The 24,346-nt window shown below is 49.5% G+C and overlaps 1 protein-coding gene across 3 annotated transcripts in view; it reads left to right on the top strand.

Moving 5' to 3' along the window:
* The window catches only part of LOC139236054 (dedicator of cytokinesis protein 2-like), a 1,544,097-nt gene that overhangs the window by 407,469 nt on the left and 1,112,282 nt on the right, over nt 1–24,346 (top strand). For all 3 annotated transcript variants that reach the window (XM_070866795.1, XM_070866794.1, XM_070866796.1), the window contains one exon: nt 8,457–8,640. In XM_070866795.1, coding sequence (XP_070722896.1) covers nt 8,457–8,640 — 184 coding nt within the window. The remainder of the gene's footprint in view (nt 1–8,456; nt 8,641–24,346) is intronic.

The raw sequence follows: 24,346 nt of genomic DNA, 5'->3' as shown, positions 1-24,346 counted from the left end.
CAATTCTGGCCTCTTGCGTATCCCTAACTTTTTTCGCTCCACCATTGGTGTCCGTGCCTTCAGCTACCTAAGCTCTGGAATTCCCTCCCTAAACCTCTTTGCCTCTCTGTCCTCCTTTAAGACATTCCTTAAAATCTGTCTCTTTGACTATGCTTGTGGTCACCTGTTCTAATATCACCTCATGTGTCTCGGCGTCAAATTTTGTCTAATAATGCTCCTGTAAAGCGCTTTGGGATGTTTTACTATGCTGAAGTCATTATATAAAAGCAAGTTGGTGTTGTTGCATTCAAATGCCCTATCACAAACAATGTTGGAAGCTCAGCTTTTAGACTACGACAGCGCAGCCCATCCTCAGTGCTGCACTGAAGTGCCGGCCTAGATCATTTGCTCAAGTTCCAAGAGTGGGACTTGACCCTGCAACCCTCTGAGATAGTATTTATAGACAACATTCTTTTGAGATTGTGGGGGTTGGTCCATGAAAGGATTTATTGCAGAGCTTCCATGGAATGATTAGGCTTGTGAGCTAAACGGGCTTTCCTCGTTCTGTGCTGTCTTAGAACCATAGTGGTTTACAATACAGAAGGAGGTCATTCAGCCCATCGTGTCTGTACCAGTTCTTTGCTAGAACAATTCAAAATTTGTACTATCCTGCACTCTCCCTATAGATCTGTATCTTCCTCTGCTTCAAATATTTATCCACGCTTCCCTCAAAAGATGCCTAAACTACTCCCTTTGGCACAATATTACATACACCAAAAATCTTCTGTAAAGAAATTTCTCTGAAACTGTCTCCTCACTTTCTTAAATGACAATTTTAAATTGACGATCCCTTATCACTGACTCTTCTACTGGAGGAAATAATCTTTTATCTATTCACTCTATCAAAAGCCTTCACAATTTTAAAAAGCTCTATTATATTCCCTTTTAGCTTTTTCCTCTACTTGAAATACTCTCAGAATCTGAAGCCCCTCTTCATATCGAGTTTCCCATCAGTGGCATTCCTGTGAATCTATACTGCGCACTCTGTGGATTTAATTTCCTTTCTCTATACTCTGGAGTTTGTAAGAATGAGAGGTGATTTCAATGAAACATTCTGAGGGGGATTGACAAGGTAGATGCTGAGAGGCTGGTTCCCCCTGCCAGCAGAATCTAGAATTAGGGGGCACATTCTCAGGATAAGGGGTCGGCCATTCAGGACTGAGATGAGGAGAAATGTCTTCACTCAGAGGGTTGTGAATCTTTGGAATTCTCTACCTGAAAGAGCTGCGGATGCTCAGTGTTTGAGTATATTCAAGCCTGAGATCGATGGATTTTTGGACTCTAGGGGAATCAAGGGATGTGGGCAGGAAAGTGGAGTTGAGTCAAAGATCAGCTATGGTGTTATTGAATGACAGAGCAGGCTCGAAGAGCAATATGGCCTTCTCCTGCTCTTAATTCTTATGTTCTTATGTTCTAATAGTAAAGCCAAAATTGCACACAAGCTTATAAGGGCAACCTAAGCGATATTTTGTACGAATTTATCATTACTTTTTTACTCTTATATTCTATGTTCCTATGTATAAACCCCCCAAAATTGTCTTATTATGGTCTTACCTATCCTCACACTTTCATACAATTATATACTATGTTTCTCTGTTCATCCAGCATCTTTCCATTGAATGTATATTCCCATTCCTGTTTTCCCTCCCAAGATTTATTAACTCACATTTTCAATTGTATTCAACTGCAGTTGCCACCTGTCTGCCCCTTCTGTTAACCTGGTCGCCTTTTCCTTTAGTCTCTTGCAGTGCTCCTCGCTGTTTGCACAGCCCTTTATTTTTGTGTCATCAAAATATTTTGAATAATATTCCCCGTAGCCAAATCCGTATCAGATATATGGTGAGACCAAAACTTGACCCGACGCTGACCCCTGGGTTACAGCTCTTCCAAATCATTTACAATCTGTGCAAAACCTATTAACCTAACTCCCTGTTTCCTATAAGTATCCCTAAAAGTAGGGAAGTCCTGCTACAACTGTACATGGCGTTGATGAGACCACACCTGGAGTACTGTATACAGTTTTGGTCTCCTTATTTAAGGAGGGATATACTTGCATTGGAGGCAGTTCAGAAAAGGTTCACTCGGTTGATTCCAGGAAATGAAGGGGTTGTCTTATGAAGAAAGGCTGAGCCTATACTCATTGGAGTTTAGAAGAATGAGAGGTGATCTTATTGAAACGTATAAGATTCTGAGGGGGCTTGTCAGGGTAGATGCAGCAAGTGAATATTGAACTAGGGCCCATAGTTTCAGAATAAGGGGTCGCCCATTTAAAACAGAGATGAGGAGGAATTTCTTCTCTCAGAGCATCGTGAATCTTTGGAATTCTCTGCCCCAGAGAGCTGTGAGGCTGGGTCATTGAATATATTTAAGGTGGAGATAGACTGATTTTTGAAGGATAAGGGAGTCAAGGGTTATTGGGAGCGTGCAGGAAAGTAGAATTGAGGCCAAGATCAGATCAGCCATGATATTATTGAATGGCGGAGCAAGCTCGAGGGGCTAAATGGCCTACTCCTGTTCCTATTTCTGATGTTCTTATGTTCTATTCATCGGTTGACTTTTGTAACATGTGACTGAATTTTCCCTTCCACCACATGGCTGGATTTTTCTATCAAGCCTTTTGTGGGGCAACTTATCCAATGCCTTCTGAGAATTCACTTACACCACATTGACTGCACTCTTTTTAGCTATCTAATCAGTCGCAACACATTTATGAATAATAGGTGGTGGGGTACTGTGAGTTTGAATGTGGTTTTTCTGCTCTTGAATGTAAGTTCAAAGCTGGCCTGGGTGCCTCAGGATAGATTGCTTTGTCTGCAGGCTCGAGAGAATTGACCTAATTCCTGTTTATGGGATCTTAATGCGCACAAATTGGTTGTCATGTACGTCTAATAGCAACAGTGACTGTATTTCAAAATTAATTGATTGGCTGAAAAGCACTGTGGGGGCATTGAGAGGTCAGGAAGGGCGCTATATAAATGCAAATTGCCATTTTCTTTTCAAATGACTTTGGTCACCTGTTCACAGCGCGCCCATAATTCAGCTGTAGTTTGTAGTAAATTGACTGTGTCCTTCAGAGAAGCTACAGCGATGTTCTGAGATTGGGTTAGAGTAAAAGCTGACACTTGATCAAAAAAAACGTGAAAAATACCAACTCAAATAATGTCTCCTTCAATTTTTCATAAAGGAAGGAGTACTTTTGAATCTGCTCATGTGTAAAAATAAATGCATGAAAAATCTAGATTTGTAAATTGAAGAACAGTAATCGATATGTGACAACCCTTGAGATCATTCAATGTTTATAGATTGTAAAAATGTCCAGTGCTCCAGCAATGGCCTATCTATCTTCATTGGTACTGTAATATTTAACCTTATTAGCATTAATAAGCACTAAAGGAATAAAATAATGATCCAATAATATCTTGGTAGCCTAACATAATGACTTTGTATCACATAACAATTGTGTAACCACAGTAATTTATGTCCATTTAACATATATTGCAGAAACCTGATATAATGAGTTGGGGGGTATATCGCCAGGAACAGATTGTTCCTCTTTGACGTCTTGTAATGGAGGATCACCAGACCTAGCCAGGACTAATCAGTTGTGGTCAAATTGATGACAGCCATAACCAATCAATAATGTGCTTCTCCACCCAGGCATGACCAATTATACGATGGCTGACCCAAGTAGATGTAATCAATCTTTCCTACACCCATAAGACAGGAAAGGTGCATAAGGGATGAAGTTAACTATTAAGCCCTACAAGGAAGAATGATCGTGGCTGTGTGATATTCAATTAGATGATGAAATGCCGGGCTCTGGAGGGACTTTGTTCTTTGTAACTGCTCCAAGCTCCCAATTAGAGAAGTTGAATTGCTAAACTCCCTGGGGAGTGGGACTGTAAGCATTTGGTTACACTATGCATTGAAATGACTACATTAAATTATGCTTATAGCACAATTCTTTCAAATAATGAAAGGGATGGGAAAAGGTTGAAGAAGGCACAGTATTTAAATTGGACGATGAGCTTAGGACCAGAAGATACAGAAGAACATAATTAGGAGCAGGAGTAGGCCCCTCGATCCTGCTCCGCCATTCGATAAGATCATGGCTGATCCTCTACCTCAATTCCACTTTCTTGCACTGTCCCATATCCTTTGATTCCCTGAACATTCAAAAATCTATTGATCTCTGTCTTGAACATGCCCAAAAACTGAGCCTCCACAGCCCTCTGTGGTAGAGATTCCAAAGATTCACCATCCTCTGAGAGAAAAAGTTTCTTCTCAATCCTAAATTGCCGAACCCTTATACCAGTCGAAAAATGGCAAACTTCTAGCAAGGTTAGAGAACAGACAAATCGTTTTTTTTCCCAGACAGATTAGTGGGAATTCCGAGAGAAAGTCGTTGATTTACAGTCAACTGGCACTTGTTAAAAAAGTAACTGATTGCTATCTTCTTGAGAAGGAGGATTGAGGGTTAGAAAGCTATTAGCAAGTCTGCTTGATATTTTTTTCAGGTGAGGCAAGGGAGTAAGGGATTAATAGATAATGGGAGAAAGTTTTAATAGACAAATCGAACATGGGGGAAGTAGGACTGATGGGACCAAAGGGCCTTTCTCACGTCCTTAACTTTATTCAACAGAATCACATTTTCGAGACTAACTACACAGTGACACACCTTGCTATCCGTGCAGTCATTTCTGAACCCCTTCTGATAATCCCCTGTGGGATTCATAAGCATATAGAAACATAGAAAATAGGTGCAGGAGTAAGCCATTCGGCCCTTCGAACCTAGAAACATAGGGCTCAAGTTTCCACACGCGCCTAGAACGGCGCAGTCCCGACCTGGACGCCCATTTTTCGCGCAGCAAAGTGCGCCTAAAAAAATCCTCGGTATTCTCCAGCTCCTTGCAGGTCCTCTGGCCCTCGGCGCAGCGCAGCATGAAAACAGTGCCGGGACCTCTGCACATTCGTGCTACAGTGGGCACGCAAGTGCAGTAGCTCCAGGCGCCGAACTGTGTGGGAGGGGCCCGAAGCATGCAGCCCCTAGCCCTGGCTGAATGGCCTCACTGGGGCTGCGTGAATACGGCTCCTCCCACGGCCAACTCCTGCTCCCACCCCACCCCCCCCCCCAACCAAACCCGACACCTGCTCCCCCCCCCCGCCGGACTGGACCCGATCCGATTGCCGCTCCCGCTTTCCCTCTGCCCCGGACACGACCCTATTCCCGCTCCCGCTCCCCCCCAACCCCCGACTGGAGCCGACCAGATTCCAGCTTTCCCCGCCCCCCCCCCCCCCCCGACTGGACCCGACCCGACTCCCGTTCCCGCTCCCGCTCCGCCCCCCCCCCCTCGGACTGGACCCGACCCGACCCGCGCTCCTGCTCCCGCTCCCCCCCCGCTGACTGGACCCGATCCGACCCGCACTCCTGCTCCCGCTCCCCCCCCCTCCCCGCCAACTGGACCCGACCCGACCCGCGCTCCCCCCCCCCCCCCCCGCCCCCGGACTGGATCCGACCTGACCTCCCCCTCCCCGACCTCCCTCTCTCTCCCTCCCTCCCCCCCTCTCTCTCCCTCCCTCCCCCCTCTCTCTCCCTCCCTCCCCCTCTTCCTCCCTCCCCCCTCTCTCTCCCTCCCTCCCCCCCTCTCTCTCCCTCCCTCCCTCCGTCTCTCTCCCTCCCTCCCCCCGACCCGACCCGACCCGACTCAACGCCACCTACCTGTAAATCTGGTGCTGGGGACGGGCTCTGCCCGAAGTCTTGGTCCGGCCCGTTCAGCCTTCGGTCCCGAAAGGCCTGCCTGAAGCACTTTCACACAGGTAGGAAGATGGTTTATTTAATCTTTTCTTTGCTTATAAATGTTTATTCAGGTTGGATTTATTTGTATAATATTTGTATAAGTATAAATAAGGATTTATTATAGAATTTAATGACTTCCCTTCCTCCCCCCCCCCCCACCTCGTTCTGGACGCCTAATTTGTAACCTGCGCCTGATTTTTTAATGTGTAGAACAGGTTTTTTCAGTTCTACAAAAATCTTCACTTGCTCCATTCTAAGTTAGTTTGGAGTACGTTTTCACTGTGCAAACTTTGAAATCAGGCGTCAGTGGCCGGACACGCCCCCTTTTGAAGAAAAAATTCTGTTCCAAAGTGGAACTGTTCTACCTGACTAGAACTGCAGAAAAAAAAATGTGGAGAATTGCGATACCTAAGATAGTCCGTTCTCCACCAGTTGCTCCTAAAAATCAGGTGCAAATCATGTGGAAACTTGGGCCCATAGAAACTAGCCTGCACCGCCATTCAATAAGATCATGGCTGATCATTCACCTCAGTCCCCTTTTCCTGCTTTCTCTCCATACCCCTTTATTCCTTTAGCAGTCAGGGCCATATTTAACTCCCTCTTGAATATATCTAACAAACTGGCATCAACAACTCTCTGTGGTAGTGAATTTCACAGGTTAACAACTCTCTGAGTGAAGAAGTTTCTCCTCATCTCTGTCCTAAATGGCTTACCCCTTATCCTTAGACTGTGACCCCTGGTTCTGGACTTCCCCAGCATCGGGAACATTCTTCCTGCATCTAACCTGTCTAGTTCCGTCAGAATTTTATATGTTTCTATGAGATCCCCTCTCATTCTTCTAAACTCGAGTGTATAAAGGCCCAGTTGATCCAGTCTCTCCTCATATGTCAGTCCTGCCATCCCGGGAATCAGTCTGATGAACCTCCGCTGCACTCCCTCAATAGCAAGAATGTCCTTCCTCAGATTAGGAGACCAAAACTGAACATAATATCCCAGGTGAGGCCTCACCAAGGGCCTGTACAACTGCATTAAGACCTTCTTGCTCCTATACTCAAATCCTCTAGCTATGAAGGCCAACATGCCATTTGCCTTCTTCACCGCCTGCTGTACCTGCATGCAAACTTTCAATGACTGATGTACCATGACACCCAGGTCTCGTTGCACCTCACCTTTTCCTAATCTGCTGCCATTCAGATAATATTCTGCCTTCATGTTTTTGACCCCAAAGTGGATAACCTCACATTTATCTACATTATACTGCATCTGCCATGCATTTGCCCACTCACCTAACCTGTCCAAGTCACCCTGCAGCCTCTTAGCATCCTCGTCACAGCTCATACCGCCACCCACTTAGTGTCATCTGCAAACTTGGAGATATTACACTCAATTCCTTCATCTAAATCATTGATGTATATTGTAAAGAGCTGGGGTCCCAGCACTGAGCCCTGCGGCACCCCACTAGTCACTGCCTGCCATTCTGAGAAGGACTCGTTTATCCCTACTCTCTGCTTCCTGTCTACCAACCAGTTCTCTATCCACATCAATACATTACCCCCAATACCATGTGCTTTAATTTTGTACACCAACCTCTTGTGTGGGACCTTGTCAAAAGCCTTTTGAAAGTCCAAATACACCACATCCACTGGTTCTCCCTTGTCCACTCTAATAGTTGCATCCTCATAAATTTCCAAAAGATTTGTCAAGCATGATTTCCCTTTCATAAATCCATCATGTCACTGCTTTCTAAATGCGTTGCTATTTCATCTTTAATAATTGATTCCAACATTTCCCCACTACTGATGTCAGGTTAACTGGTCTGTTATTCCCCATTTTCTCCCTCCCTCCTTTTTTAAAAAGTGGGGTTACAATAGCTACCCTCCAGTCCATAGGAACTGATCCAGAGTCGATAGACTGTTGGAAAATGATCACCAATGCATCCACTGTTTCTAGGGCCACTTCCTTAAGTACTCTGGGATGCAGACTATCAGGCCCCGAGGATTTATCGGCCTTCAATCCCATCAATTTCCTTAACACAATTTCCTGACTATTCAGTTCCTCCTTCTTGCTAGACCCTCGGTCCCCTAGTATTTCCAGAAGGTTATATATGTCTTCCTTCGTGAAGACAGAACCAAAATATTTGATCAATTGGTCTGCCATTTCCTTGTTCCCCATTATAAATTCACCTGAATCTGACTGCAAGGGACCTACGTTTTGAAAGGAAAACCAAAAAAGTGGGGTAAGGGAGAGAGCAAAGAGGAAGATGGGAGGGGGAGGAGGAATGGGGTGAGGAAAGAGGAGGGGAAGGGAAAAGGGAAGAGAGAGAAGGGGATGGAGAAGAGGAAGTGGGAAAGACTGGCAATGGGGGCCATTTTAAGCAAAATCCCGGGGAATCCCACGGGATCGAATGGAACAAAGGAGATTGAGCTCGACTCCCATGCTATTCTTGACCTAAGGTCCATGATACTTGATGGTACCAAAGAAGGAAAAATGTTCACCTCCCCATCAACGATATTCCTCATCCTGCTTTGCAGCATCCGCAAGACCACCAAAAATATAGGATGTGAATAATCTCAACGTGATATCACAACCAACTGTACTCTTTTTAACCTTTCAACTGCAGGGTGATAGTAGAAAACTTGAAGATGCCACCATCTACCTAAATAACTTTTCCAGTAAACAGATGTGTGATCAGAAGATAAGTTTGGGTTCTTCGTTCAGGAGCAGCGGTGGAGGACATCCTATTTGCTCAAGGGACAGCTTCCAGATTTCCACACTCGTCTGTTCGACAAAACTCACGCAGAACGGTAACATTTCCATCTTGCCCCATCAGCTTTCTCCCCTCATCTCCCTGAAGGTGCAGGCATTATATCCGCACATTAATTCATAATATCCAGGAAGTCGATCTTTAAAATTATGGGGGAGGTTTGCTGGGGTAGATGTAGAGAAGAAGGGGTTGGCCATTTAAAACGGAGATAAGGAGGAATTTCTTCTCTCAGAGAGTTGTGAATCTGTGGAATTCTCTACCCTAGAGTGCTGTGGAGGCTAGGTCATTGAATATATTTAGGGTGGAGATAGACAGACTTTTGGACGATAAGGGAGTCAAGGGTTATGGGGAGTGTGCAGGGAAGTGGGGTTGAGGCCAAGATCAGATCTTATTGAATGGTGGAGCAGGCTCAAGGGGCCAAATGGCCTACTCCTGGTCCTATTTCTTATGTTCTTATGAGAGGATGTTCACTTGTGGGGAGATATCACCTTATTGAGGGCAACTAGGGATGGGCAATAAATGCCGGCTTTGCTCATGAAGCCCATGTCATCAACAACTTCTATTTATATAGTGCTTTTAACGTAGTAAAACGTCTCAGGGTGCTTCACAGGAGTGTTTTAAGACAAAACAAATACATTTAGCACCGAGCTACATAAGAAGAAATTATGGCAGATGACCAAAAGCTTGGTCAAAGAGATAGTTTTAAGAAGTGACTTAAAGGAGGAAAGAGAGGACGCGAGTCAGAGAGGTTTTGGCAGAGAATTCCAGAGCTTGGTGCCTAGGCATCTGAAGGCACAACTACCAATGGTTGAGCAAATATACATAGATGACCTAGAAGAGGGGACAGAGTGTAGTGTAACAAAATTTGCAGATGACACAAAGATTAGTGGGAAAGCGGGTTGTGTAGAGGACACAGAGAGGCTGCAAAGAGATTAAGATAGATTAAGCAAATGGGCTAAGATTTGGCAGATGGAATACAATGTTGGAAAATGTGAGGTCATCCACCTTGGAAAAAATAACAGTCAAAGGGAATATTATTTGAATGGGGAGAAATTACAACATGCTGCGGTGCAGAGGGACCTGGGGGTCCTTGTGCATGAAACTCTTTTGGAGTTTACCTGAAAAACATAAACATTAATCCGTGCCCCCCGACCTGGATGACACACCAGACATTTACAAGGCCCTTTTTTTCTGGCACTAATATCACATTTTTTTTTCCAGTGCCCCCTATAAAAGGGGAGGGGGACACTAAAAGCACCGGCAATTAAAACAAATTAAACTTTAAAACATAAAATCAAATTAAAATTTGGTTGCCGGGCGTGATGATGCACTCCAGTCCCTCCGGTGCCCACCTCTCGCGGAAGGCCGCGAGCGTACCGGTGGACACCGCGTGCTCCATCTCCAAGGACACCCTGGACCGGATGTAAGAGCGGAAGAGAGGCAGGCAGTCAGGTTGAACGACCCCCTCGACTGCCCGCTGCCTGGACCGGCTGATGGCACCCTTGGCCGTGCCCAGGAGCAGTCCTACGAGGAGGCCCTCGGACCTACCCGCTCCCCTCCGCACAGGGTGCCCAAAGATCAGGAGAGTGGGACTGAAGTGCAGCCAGAATTTCAGGAGCAGCCCCTTTAAATAATAAAACAGGGGCTGCAACCTCGTGCACTCAATAAAAACATGGAACACGGACTCCTCCAGACCGCAGAAATTGCAGGCGGCCTGGGAGTCCGTGAACCGGCTTAAAAATTTGTTGCACGGCACTGCTCCGTGCACCACCCTCCAGGCCAAGTCCCCGATGAATAGTGGGAGGACTCCCGCATAGAGTGCCCTCCATCGGGGACCCCCGCCTCCTCTGGACGGCAAGATGGTACGCCATGGCGTGTCCGGACGGCCGGCGAGAATGGCAAAGTTGAGAGTGCGCGCGGAACTGAAAGGCACGGAGGGGATTTCCCCGAGGCGGCTCAAGTTGTGAGGCGCCGGCCCCCGAGGGAGGTTCCGGGGTTTGGCGCCGATGAGGAATTCCGTTCGGACGGGGGTCAGTTCAGACGGGATCTCCCCACGTGCTTGAGCCTCCTCGATGCACCTAACAGAGTCAGGGCCCAAAGCTGTTTTTAGCGACTCGATGGCTTCGGCCGCGCGGCGGACGTTGGCTGAATTTAGGCGCCGCGCCAGCATGCCTGGCACCATCCAGCCCGCTCCTCCGCCATTGAGCAGGTCCCTGACCCTGGTCACCTCACCAGCCACAGCCCTCTCTTCCGACCGCCACATAAAACCTCGGTCGTAGAGGTACGGATTCCCGAGCAGCGGCTCCTGCAGGACAGCTGCCACTCCAGTTGGCGGAGAGCTGCGCTTGGTGGAGACCCTGATGAGTTCCTTGTAAAAGACAGGCAGCTCCTGGAGGGCGGTCCTGACACCCCCCAAGTTCACAAACAGGAGCTGCGTGTCGTAATTGAGGTCGCGCTGCTGGCGGAAGAAATACGTCGCCAGAGCACACCACCTAGGAGGGGGCTCGACGTAAAGGTATCTCTGCAGGGTCTGAAGACGGAAAGTCGCGAGCTGGGCGCTGATGCACACCAACGACTGACCGCCCTCCTCAAGCGGGAGACTCAAGACCGCGGCAGAGACCCAGTGCTTCCTGTTGTTCCAGAAGAAGTCCACCAGCTTCTTCTGTATCTTGGCGACAAACGCAGGGGGAGGGGTCAAATTGACCAGCCGATACCACAACATTGCGGCCACCAGCTGGTTTATGACTAACGCTCGACCCCTGTAGGACAGCACTCGGAGCAGTCCTGTCCAACGCCCTAGGCGAGCGGCGACCTTGGCCTCCAGCTCCTGCCAGTTCGCCGGCCAGGCTTCCTCGTCGGGGCTAAGGTGGACTCCCAGATAGAGGAGATGGGTCGTGCTCCAGGCAAAAGGCCTGAGCTCCTCCGGCAGGGAGTCCACCCGCCACTGACCCACCAGGAGTCCGGAACATTTCTCCCAGTTGATCCTGGCAGAGGATGCGGCCGAGTAAATCTCCTGGCACTCACGCATCCTCCGCAGGTCAGCGGGATCCTCTACCGCGAGGAGCACGTCATCGACGTAAGCCGAGAGGACGACCTCCACGCCCGGCCCTTGCAGAGCCAGTCCCGTCAACCTCGTCCGCAGGAGGCGCAGGAAAGGCTCCACGCAGATGGCATATAACTGGCCGGACATGGGGCATCCCTGGCGCACCCCTCTCCTAAAGCGAAGGGGCGCCGTCAAGGACCCGTTAACCTTAATCAGACACTCCGCGGCGGCGTACAAAAGTCGGATCCGGGCGACGAAATGCGTCCCGAACCCGAAAGTGGGCAGAGTTCCGAGCAGATAGTCATGATCCACCCTGTCGAACGACTTCCCTTGGTCGAGAGATAGGAAGGCGACCGACAGACCAGCCTCCTGGGAATGATGGATGAGGTCCCGGACCAGATGGATGTTGTCGTGGATTGTCTGGCCCGGGACCGTGTAGGACTGGTCGGGGTGGATCATGTGGTCCAGCACGGCACCAAGGCGAGCAGGCATCGCCCTGGCGAAGATTTTGTAGTCCGTGCTGAGGAGGGAGACCGGGCGCCAGTTCTTAAGGAGGCGGAGATCGCCCTTCTTAGGCAGCAGGACGATGACTGCCCTGCGCCAAGAGAGGGGCATCTCCCCGGTCGCCAGACTTTCCCCCAGGACCCGCGCGTAGTCGCTCCCCAGGACGTCCCAGAACGCCCTGTGGAACTCCACGGTCAGCCCGTCCAGCCCCGGGGATTTTCCCCTCGAGAGCCGGTCGAGGGCGCCGGTCAGCTCCGCCAGGCTTAGCGGAGCTTCCAAATTTTCACCGCCCTCCGGGCTGACTTTCGGCAGGTCCTCCCACAAAACTCTACGCGATTCCTCGCTGGACGGATCCGGAGAGAACAGAGCCCCGTAATATTCACGGGCCCTGTTGTTGACGCCCTCCGGATCCGAGACGAGAGAGCCGTCGTCGGCCAGCAGCGTCAAGAGCTGCTTACGGACACTCTGCCTTTTTTCCAGCGAGTAGAAGAAGGGGGAGCCGCGGTCCAGATCCCTCAGGAACCGGATCCGCGACCTCACGAACGCGCCTCGGGACCCGACGAGCTGCAGGTCCTTCAGCGCGGCCTTCTTCGCTTCGTACACCGTCCGCAGGGCCGGGTCCTGGACGACTTGACCGAGACGGGATTCCAGGTCGAGCACCTCTTTTTCTAGGCGCACGACCCTGGCCGCCCGCCTCTTGGTCGACCCCCTCGCGTACTCTTGACAGAAGACGCGGACGTGAGCCTTGCCCACGTCCCACCATAGCCTCAAGGAGGGGAAGCCCCCCTGCTTCCTTCTCCAGTCGGCCCAGAATCGACGGAACGAGTCCTGGAACCGCTCGCCCTCCAGCAGCCGGTTGTTAAAGTGCCAGTACGCGGACCCCGTCCTCGAGCGGAGCGAGCTCTGCCCACACCAGGTGGTGGTCCGAACACGGCACCGGCCGCATGGAGGCCGCCGGGACGCAGGAAATGTACGCCCGAGATACGTAAAGGCGGTCGACTCTGGACCATCCTACTCCAGGCCTCACCCAAGTAAAGGCGCTGGAGTCGGGGTGGAGATTTCGCCAGACGTCCACCAAGTCGAAGGACCCGACCAGGTCCCTCAACTTCTCGATCGCCGTCATGCTCTGCGGGGCACCGGAGAAGTCCCTCGCCTCGAGGGTGCAGTTAAAATCCCCCCCGAGGACAATGCAGTCGCCAACGTCGACGGAGCCAAGAAGAGCGGACACTTCTTCGAAGAAGCGCGTTTGCTGCGGGCCGGGCTGAGGGGCGTACACGTTCACGAGATGGAGCGGCACGTCCCCCAGGCGAACCGTTACGTGCAGCAAGCGGCCTGGCACGGGCTCCTCGACCCCCAAGATCTCCGGCTGAAAATGCGGGCCCAGCAAGATGGCCACCCCACTAGAAGTGGCGGTGAGGTGGCTCATGCGGACCTCTCCTTGCCATTCCAGGAGCCACGTGGCTTCGCCTCCTGGAACGGTGTGGGTTTCTTGCAGGAAGCACACCGCATATTTCCCCTCCCGCAGGAGCGAAAAATTGTCAAATCTACGGCGTGCCCCTCTGCCGCCGTTGATGTTGAGGCTGGCTATGGTTATCTTCATGGCAAAAGCATAGTGCAACCTCTACCTTAACCTATTGTGGGGGAGGGAGCGGAGTCTTTTGTTGACCTCCACTCCCTCCGCAGCCCAGCGAGGAGTCCCTCGAGCTCGCGCTGCTCAAGGTATTGCGCCTTTGTCAAGGGCCCGCCCGCGGCCAAGGTTTTAGCGGCGGCGCGGACGGACCCCTTGATCAGCTCTGGCTCGGACCATTTTCCCAGGGCCAGATGGGCTTGGTTGCGGCGACCCTGGCTCTGGGCCAAAAAATCCCGGAGTTCCTTTGCAGGAATGAGGAGGGTCTCAGCGGCGGTCGCGAGCAGATCCACCGCCTCACTGGCGGTGGACTCGAGATCTTCTCCCGCGTCCCCCACCGAGTCTCCGTCCTCCTCCAGGAGATCGCCACCAGCAGCCGGCCCATCGACCGCACAAGGTACGGCAAACGACCCGGCCGCTCCATCCGGCCCTGGCTCTGCCCCGATCCCACCCCCAGGATCATCGGCAGAGGAGTCCCCACTGGGCTCTTTTAAAAATTGGTGCTGGGTCGGGAAACGACAGCGGAAGGGGTTCCCCCTCCGCCCCAGGAACCGGGGAACAAGGAGAGACCCGGCCATAGGAAATCCCCAGGCCCTCCAAGCGCTCCAGCTCCAAAGTAGGGGGCAAGGGTGGGTGTTCCTCCCTCTCCCCGCTGCCACCCTCCGGCCCAGCATGTACGGTTTCTTCAAAACTAAAATTTAAATTAAAGTTAACGTGTTCATTTTCTGCCGGGTTGAGCGACTCCCGGGGGAAGTTGATTAATAGCTGGGCGGGCTCAGGTACGGCCTTTCCAGCCCCGCCCGCCTCAGTCCCCGGGACGCTCGACCCGGCAGTAACGCATTCCTCCGCCGACCCCACGTCCCCCGCGACAGGCAGTTCTTCCACTCCAACCCCGGGAGGCAGAGGCTGGGCAGCCTCGACTGTCTCACCCTCCCCGGGGACAGACTCCTCTCACCTTCGGCACGATTTGGGGGCACTGGTGGGGGACGCGGGACGCGCGGCGGGCACCGACTCCTCCGCGGGGGGGTGTTGTTCCCCCTCCTCCTCATTGGAGCGGCGCCTCCTTTTGTTACTGGGGAAGCGCGGAGGCAGGGAGACCTCCATGTCTGCCGAGGCCTCCCGCTCCACTCCCCCCTTTTTCTTTTCTTGCCCGCACCCGGGCCCCTCTGTGGTGTTGTTCAAGGGCTCGGCACGGGCTCAGGGCACCCCGCGCTCGCCGATGACTGGGTTGGGGCCGAGCGCGGTGATCGGGTTGTCTGGCGCACCGAGGAGGCCCGCCTTGAGTTGTTTCGCTTTTCCCCGCGCCGCCTTTCTGGTCGGACACTCTCCCTCCCCCCCACCGGAGGCCGTGAATTCAAAGGCCTCCGACGATGCCCGCGCACCTACGGCTTCTGGTACGCGGTCGCGACTAGGGAGAGGGGTGGCGGCGGCGCCAGCCTTGGCCGCCTTCGGTGGTTTGGCGGCCTTGGAGGCGGGGCAGTTCTTGCGGACGTGTCCCACCTCCCTACACGCATGGCACCGCACACCGTCCGATGTCCAAAAGACGCGGTAGGCTGTCCCCTCGTGCGCCACATCAAAGTGGCCCTCTGTCGTCTCCTCCCGCTCCAGCCGGACAAAAAACTGGCGGCGGAAGGAGAACACATGGCGCAGGCAGCTCTCCCTAAGGCCGAGCGGTATGGGGTTGATCCCCGACCTTACCTCCCCCAGTTGTTGTATGTGAGGGAGGAGGAGCTCAGCGGGAACAAAGGGCGGGACGTTCGACAGAACGACCGTCTGCGCAGTGGCCTCGAGAGGGTCGACCGGCAGGAACGTTCCGCTCACCGTGAGCCCCTTTTCAAGGGCCAGGGACACCGCCCGCTCCGACCCCAGGAAGAACACCGCCTTCCCAGACATCTTGGAGGCCGCGACAATGGCCGAGGGGCCGACCACCCCAGCCATCGCCCGCACGCACTCCTCGATGCTCATTGTGGGGTGAGTGTAGCTCTTGACCCGTGCTTTTTCGTTATTAATCTGAAAGGTGGCAGGGCAGCAGGAGGCACAGGAGGCACCGTGGTTGCGGATGCCGCCTGCGCATACGTCCTTGCTGGCCCTGCCACCGACGTGGATGGGGTCACCATTGCGGGGTCCCTTTAAGAACTACACCCACCCCAAAGTCACAGGCCTTACTGGTCTTTAATGGTCTCGTTCAAAAGACTGAGCAGAGGAGCTCTTAACGAGGCACACCTCTCCCCTTGTTGACAATTGGGGAGGGGCCTTGCTCCCTCTGCTCAGTTGTCTTAATTGTTCTTGTAATTTAAGAAAAAAGGGGCTCTCAGAGAGAGAGGGGAGAAACAGAGAGTAACAGAGAAAGAGAGAGGGGGTGGGAAGGGGGGAAACTGCGAGGGCAGGTCTCCCCTCGCAGCTGTGGGTGGGTGCAATCTCCAGATGGCAAACAAAAATAGTCTTTGGGGTGGTCTTCGGGTGAGGGGAGAAGATGTCTTCACCTGGTGCAGCTGGAGCCACACAGGTTCACACTCCCAATGATGTTAATTAGGGTGGATTAATTGTTTCTTCAGCCTGGTAGCTCCAGCTATCCCAGGCTAGGCAATGGGGGAGAGGTGCTTCAGTGGTGTGTAGGGCCCAGCTGGAAGCGAGACCCCCACACACACTTCCACACACACACACCCCCCGCGATGTTCCGGCCCCCGACTGGTCTTCTTTCCTCCCCCCACCGATACAACAAAGTCTTTTAGGGACTGCACCAATACACCCACCTGTAGAATGGCAGAGTCTCCCTCCTTCCACACTGGATGTTGTTGTTAGTCTTTCCCCCTCTCTCCAACTCTTTGTAGAAATGGTAAAGTTGTTAAAGTTTTCTGCTTTCCTCCTCTCCCTCTGGGTGAATGTTGGTGGTGAAGCCCCTTCCTTCCTTCTCTTCCTGGGCTGATTCACAGGCCCAGCCAGGAGCTACAACAGGAGCTGCTCTCCTCACTGCTCACTCAGCCAACTGAGCAGGACACGCCTCCAAAGCTCCACGATTGGTCCTTGTGCATGAAACTCTTTTAGGAGTTAACAGAAAAACATTAAACCGTGCCCCCCGATCTGGGGGAAACACCAACATTTACAATGCCTTTTTTTTGGCACAGAATCACATTTTTTTTCCAAGTGCCCCCTATAAAAGGGGAGGGGGACACTAAAAGCACCGGCAATTAAAACAAATTAACTTAAAACATAAAATCCTTGTGCATGAAACTCTTTTGAGTTTACCTGAAAATAAACATAAACATTAAACCGTGCCACCCGCCTGGGTGACACAGCAGACAATTTCAAGGCCCCTTTTTTTTTGGGGGGGGCGCTAAAATCAATTTTTTTTTTTTTTCCCAGTGCCCCCTATAAAAGGGGAGGGGGACACTAAAAGCACCGGCAATTAAAACAAATTAAACTTTAAAACGTAAAATCAAATTAAAATTTGGTTGCCGGGCGTGATGATGCACTCCAGTCCCTCCGGTGCCCACCTCTCGCGGAAGGCCGCGAGCGTACCGGTGGACACCGCGTGCTCCATCTCCAAGGACACCCTGGACCGGATGTAAGAGCGGAAGAGAGGCAGGCAGTCAGGTTGAACGACCCCCTTCCTTGTGCATGAAACTCTTTTGAGTTTATCTGTGAAAACATAAAACATTAAACGGTGCCACCCGACCTGGGTGACACTCCAGACATTTACAAGGCCCATTTTTTTTTTTCCCCCTTTTTTGTGTTTTTTTTTTGTGTTTTTTCTTTTTTTTTTTTGTTTTTTTTTTGGGCACTAAAATCACAATTTTTCCCCAGTGCCCCCTATAAAAGGGAAGGGGACACTAAAAGCACCGGCAATTAAAACAAATTAACTTTAAAACGTAAAATCAAATTAAAATTTGGTTGCCGGGCGTGATGATGCACTCCAGTCCCTCCGGTGCCCACCTCTCGCGGAAGGCCGCGAGCGTACCGGTGGACACCGCGTGCTCCATCTCCAAGGACACCCTGGACCGGATGTAAGAGCGGAAGAGAGGCAGGCAGTCAGGTTGAACGACCCCCTCGACCGCCCGCTGCCTGGACCGGCTGATGGCACCCTTGGCCGTGCCCAGGAGCAGTCCTACGAGGAGGCCTTCGGACCTACCCGCTCCCCTCCGTCCTTGTGCATGAATCCCAAAAAGTTAGTTTGCAGGTGCAGCAGGTAATCAGGAAGGCGAATGGAATGTTGGCCTTTATTGCGAGAGGGATGGAGCACTGCAACTGTACAGGGTATTGGTGAGGCCGTACCTGGAGTACTGCATGCAGTTTTGGTCACCTTACTTAAGGAAGGCGATGCTAGCCTTGGAGTGGGTACAGAGACGATTCACTAGGCTGATTCCGGAGATGAAGGGGTTACCTTATGATGATAGATTGAGTAGACTGGGTCTTTACTCGTTGGAGTTCAGAAGGATGAGAGGTGATCTTATAGAAACATTTCAAATAATGAAGGGGATAGACAGGATAGAGGCAGAGAGGTTGTTTCCACTGGTCGGGGAGACTAGAACTAGGGGGCACAGCCTCAGAATACGGGGGAGCCAATTTAGGACCGAGTTGAGAAGGAATTTCTTCTCCCAGAGGGTTGTGAATCTGTGGAATTCTCTGCCCAAGGAAACAGTTGAGGCTAGCTCATTGAATATATTCAAATCACAGATAGATAGATTTTTAACCAATAAGGGAATTAAAGGTTATGGGGAGCGGGCAGGTAAGTGGAGCTGAGTCCACGGCCAGATCAGCCATGATCTTATTGAATGGCGGAGCAGGCTCGAGGGGCTAGATGGCCTACTCCTGTTCCTAAATCTTATGTTCTTATGATGTTATTAATGTTGGGGAAGTCCAGAACCAGGGGTCACAGTCTAAGGATAAGGGGTAAGCCATTTCGGACCGAGAGGTAATATGATAGGTCCAAGTCAGCATGGATTTGTGAAAGGGAAATCATGCTTGACAAATCTTCTGGAATTTTTTGAGGATGTTTCCAGTAGAGTGGACAAGGGAGAACCAGTTGATGTGGTATATTTGGACTTTCAGAAGGCTTTCGACAAGGTCCCACACAAGAGATTAATGTGCAAAGTTAAAGCACATGGGATTGGGGGTAGTGTGCTGACATGGATTGAGAACTGGTTGTCAGACAGGAAGCAAAGAGTAGGAGTAAATGGGTACTTTTCAGAATGGCAGGCAGTGACTAGTGGGGTACCGCAAGGTTCTGTGCTGGGGCCCCAGCTGTTTACACTGTACATTAATGATTTAGACGAGGGGATTAAATGTAGTATCTCCAAGTTTGCGGATGACACTAAGTTGGGTGGCAGTGTGAGCTGCGAGGAGGATGCTATGAGGCTGCAGAGCGACTTGGATAGGTTAGGTGAGTGGGCAAATGCATGGCAGATGAAGTATAATGTGGATAAATGTGAGGTTATCCACTTTGGTGGTAAAAACAGAGAGACAGACTATTATCTGAATGGTGACAGATTAGGAAAAGGGGAGGTGCAAAGAGACCTGGGTGTCATGGTACATCAGTCATTGAAGGTTGGCATGCAGGTACAGCAGGCGGTTAAGAAAGCAAATGGCATGTTGGCCTTCATAGCGAGGGGATTTGAGTACAGGGGCAGGGAGGTGTTGCTACAGTTGTACAGGGCCTTGGTGAGGCCACACCTGGAGTATTGTGTACAGCTTTGGTCTCCTAACATGAGGAAGGACATTCTTGCTATTGAGAGAGTGCAGCGAAGGTTCACCAGACTGATTCCCGGGATGGCGGGACTGACCTATCAAGAAAGACTGGATCAACTGGGCTTGTATTCACTGGAGTTCAGAAGAATGAGAGGGGACCTCATAGAAATGTTTAAAATTCTGACGGGGTTAGACAGGTTAGATGCAGGAAGAATGTTCCCAAAGTTGGGGAAGTCCAGAACCAGGGGACACAGTCTAAGGATAAGGGGTAAGCCATTTAGGACCGAGATGAGGAGGAATTTCTTCACCCAGAGAGTGGTGAACCTGTGGAATTCTCTACCACAGAAAGTTGTTGAGGCCAATTCACTAAATATATTCAAAAAGGAGTTAGATGAAGTCCTTACTACTAGGGGGATCAAGGGGTATGGTGAGAAAGCAGGAATGGGGTACTGAAGTTGCATGTTCAGCCATGAACTCATTGAATGGCGGTGCAGGCTAGAAGGGCCGAATGGCCTACTCCTGCACCTATTTTCTATGTTTCTATGTTTCTATGAGATGAGGAGAAACTTCTTCACCCAGAGAGTGGTGAACCTGTGGAATTCTCTACTACAGAAAGTTGTTGAGGCCAATTCACTAAATATATTCAAAAAGGAGTTAGATGAAGTCCTTACTACTAGGGGGATCAAGGGATATGGTGAGAAAGCAGGAATGGGGTACTGAAGTTGCATGTTCAGCCATGAACTCATTGAATGGCGGTGCAGGCTAGAAGGGCCGAATGGCCTACTCCTGCACCTATTTTCTATGTTTCTATGTTTCTATGAGTTGAGGAGAAACTTCTTCACCCAGAGAGTGGTGAACCTGTGGAATTCTCTACCATAGAAAGTTGTTGAGGCCAATTCACTAAATATATTCAAAAAGGAGTTAGATGAAGTCCTTACTACTAGGGGGATCAAGGGGTATGGTGAGAAAGCAGGAAGGGGGTACTGAAGTTGCATGTTCAGCCATGAACTCATTGAATGGCGGTGCAGGCTTGAAGGGCCGAATGGTCTACTCCTGCACCTATTTTCTAAGTTTCTATGTTTCTATAATCAGGGATGTTCAAGAGAGCAGAAATATCGATAATGAATTTTTAAAAATGTACTAATTGGCAATGCTGCTCAGACAGGCTCCACTGTAGTTGGAGTGAGAAATGGAAAACAAATATCACACTGGGACAGTAGGGAGTGCTGTTCAAAGACTGAGGTTACAGTATGTTATCAGGGTAGTGTCGAGGCAGCTTTACTCTGCCTCTGGCTGCAGTACACCTGCCCAGAGAGTGCATGACACTGATACCAAGAGGATGCATGAACAGAGAGACCTGGGGGTATATGTGCACAAATCGTTGAAGTGGCAGGGCAGGTTGAGAAAGCGATTAAAAAAGCTTACGGGATCTTGGGCTTACTAAGTAGAAGTACAGAGTAGAAAAGTGTGGAAATTATGATGAACCTTTATAAAACACTGGTTCGGCCTCAACTGCAGTATTGTGTACCACATTTTAGGAAGGATGTGAAGGCCTTCGAGAGGGTGCAGAAAAGACTTACCAGAATGGTACCAGGGATGAGGGACTTCATTACGTAGATAGACTGTAGAAGCTGGGGTTGTTCTCCTTAGAGCAGAGAAGGTTGAGAGGAGATTTGATCGAGATGTTCAAAGTCATGAGGGGTCTGGACAGAGTAGATAGAGGGGAACTGTTCCCATTGGCGGAAGGTCAAGAACCAGAGGACACAGATTTAAGGTCATTTGCAAAAGAACCAAAGGCGACATGAGGAAAAACTGATTTTACGCAGCGAGTGGTTAGGATCAGGAATGTACTGCCTGAAAGGGTGGTGGAGGCAGACTCAATCGTGACTTTCAAAAGGGAATTGAATAAGTACCTGAAGGAAACAAATTTGCAGGGATACAGGGAAAGAACGGGAGTGGCACGAGCTGAAGTACTCTTGCAGAGAGCCGGCACGGGCTCGACAGACCGAATGGCCTCCTTCTGAGCTGTAACCATTTTATGATTCTATGTGCAGGTTCGATCCCCAGCGCTAACATCATTCACCACGGTGAGAGTAAGGGATAAAAAGCTGCAAGGGATGGACCTTTTCCAGAAAATATGACATGTTAGGAATAAGAGAAAACTTGGGCCCAACGAGCAAGACCATTTTTTGGTTAATGCTGATCCCCACAATGTTGTCCCTCAAATCGCTCTTTCTTCACAAGTAATTCTAACCCTCTCTTAAACCCTTTGTGTTATATTATTTACTTCAATGTCTTTCCCTATAACTTGTTCCATTTGTGTTAATGAAATTTATACTCCTATATAAAAACACGATTTTTACTACAGGACATAAAAAAAGAGTGATTTAGATTAAAGTGCCCATTGTCGTCTGTTTGGCAAATTCATTTGTTTGAGCAGAGAGGGAAGTTGCACATCATTTGCATGACATTACAGCTGTTAGCAAGCACATGATTATCTGTTTTGGAAATGATTTTTTCTGCCTTCTATGACTGCAAACTAAAGGAAAATTTATCTCATTAAGATAGCGGGTCTTTAAAGAAAGGAAGAACGTGCATTTATATGGCACCTTTCACACTGTAAGGACTGCAGCAGTTCAAGAAGGAGGCTCACACCAGCTTCTCGATAGCAATTAGGGATTGGCAATAAATGGGGGGGGGCGTAATATATTAGCATGGATAGAGGATTGGCTAACTAACAGAAAACAGAGAGTCGGGATAAATGGGTCATTTTCCAGTGGGCAAACAGTAACTAGTGAGGTGCTACAGGGATCAGTGCTGAGGCCTCAACTATTTACAATCGATATTAATGACTTGGATGAAGGGATCGAGTGTAATGTAACCAAGTTTGCTGATGATACAAAGATGGGTGGGAAAGCAAATTGTGAGGAGGACACAAAAAATCTGCAAAGGGATATAGTAAGGCTAAGTGAGTGGGCAAAAATTTTGCAGATGGAATATAATGTGGGAAAATGTGAGGTTATCCACTTTGGCAGAAATAATAGAAAAGCAAATTATAATTTAAATGGAGAAAAATTGCAAAGTGCTGCAGTACAGAGGGACCTTGTGCATAAAACACAAAAAGTTAGTATGCAGGTACAGCAAGTAATCAGGAAGGCAAATGGAATGCTGGCCTTTATTGAAAGGGGGATAGAGTATAAAAGCAGAGAAGTCCTGCTACAACTGTACAGGGTATTGGTGAGGCTACACCTAGAGTACTGCGTACAGTTTTGGTCTCAAGCTTTCACTCCTCATCCCCCTGAAGATGCAGGCATTATATCCGCACATTAATCCATAAGATCCAGGAAGTCGATCTTTAAAATTATGGAGGAGGTTTGATAGGGTAGATGTGGAGAATTAGGGGCCACCTATTTAAAACGGAGATAAGGAGAAATTTCGTCTCTCAGAGGTTGAGAATCTATGGAATTATCTGCTGAGAGCTGTGGAGGCTGGGTCATTGAATATATTTAAGGCAGAGATAGACAGATTTTTGAGCGATAAGGGAATAAAGGGTTATGGGGAACGGGCAGGGAAGTGGAGCTGAGTCCATGATCAGATCAGCCATGATCTTATTAAATGGCGGAGCAGGTTCGAGAGGCCAGGTGGCCTACTCCTGCTCTTATTTCTTATGTTCTTATGTAAATGCTGGTTTTGCCAGCGACGCCCACATCCCAGGAACGAATAAAAAAAAGGACATCCCATCGCAAAAGGTCCTAGAAATACTAGCGAGAAAAACAACGACAAGATAATCTGTTTTCTGATGGTGTTTGTTGAGGGAAGAATGTTGACCAGGACACCAGAAGAACTCTTTGCTTTTCCTCAAATAAGTTCCATGAGATATTTAGGGCTGGATATTAACAAGGGTGGGTTGTCCAAGTGGTGAGGCCACACCTGGTGTCCTGCATGCAGTTTTGGTCTCTGTGTTTAAGAAAGGATATTCTTGCATTGGAGACAGTTCAGAGAAGGTTCACTAGGTTGATTCCGGAGATGAGGGGGTTGACATACGAAGATAGGTTGATTAGGTTGGGACTATACTCATTGGAGTTCAGAAGAATGAGAGGTGATCTTATCGAAACATATAAGATAATGAGAGGGCTGGGCAAGATGGATGCAAAGAGGATATTTCCACTCATAGGGGAAACTAGAACTAGAGGGCATAGTCTCAGAATAAGGGGCCGCCCATTTAAAATGAGATGAGGAGGAATTTCTTCTCTCAGAGGGTTGTAAATCTATGGAATTGTGTACAGCTGGAGGCAGGGGCGGATTATAATCGCTCAACCATTGGTGGCTGTGCCTTCTGTTGCCTAGACCCTAAACTTTGGAATTATCTCCCTAATCCTCTCCGCCTTGCCATCTCTCCTCCTTTAAGATGCTCCTTAAAACCTACCTCTTAGACCAAGCCTTTGGACACCTGCCCTAATTTATCCTTATGTGGCTTGTTGTCAATTTTTTTTTTTGTCTTATAATACTCCTGTGAAGCGCCTTGGGACGTTTTACTATGATTAAGGTACTATAAATTACAAGTTGTTGTTGTTACTCGATCTATCTGGAGACTCAGTGGGCGAACTCCCAAAGCTTTGTTTGGAGTATAGTAATAGCCTGATCAAGTTTTGGGACCAGTCAAATGCACTGCAATGGTCTTGATTGGTTCTGTACACCCCTATGCTCCCTTGTCTGTGTTTGGAACTTTTCAATGTTGAAAAACATCAGGTGACACAGAATGTTATTTTTCCTATATCATAGTTCACGAGCGTTCCATTGCTGTTCTTCCGTTACTCCTTTAGAACTAACCGGGATGACTCTTGAGGAAGCATGGAATGGGAAACAGACCCTGTGGCTCATCAAAGC

The sequence above is a fragment of the Pristiophorus japonicus genome, chromosome 2, assembly GCF_044704955.1.
Source record: "Pristiophorus japonicus isolate sPriJap1 chromosome 2, sPriJap1.hap1, whole genome shotgun sequence".
In the NCBI taxonomy this organism is placed as follows: Eukaryota; Metazoa; Chordata; class Chondrichthyes; family Pristiophoridae; genus Pristiophorus; species Pristiophorus japonicus.
Note: the sequence above shows the minus strand (reverse complement) of the source record. Positions and strands in the feature narration are given on the sequence as shown.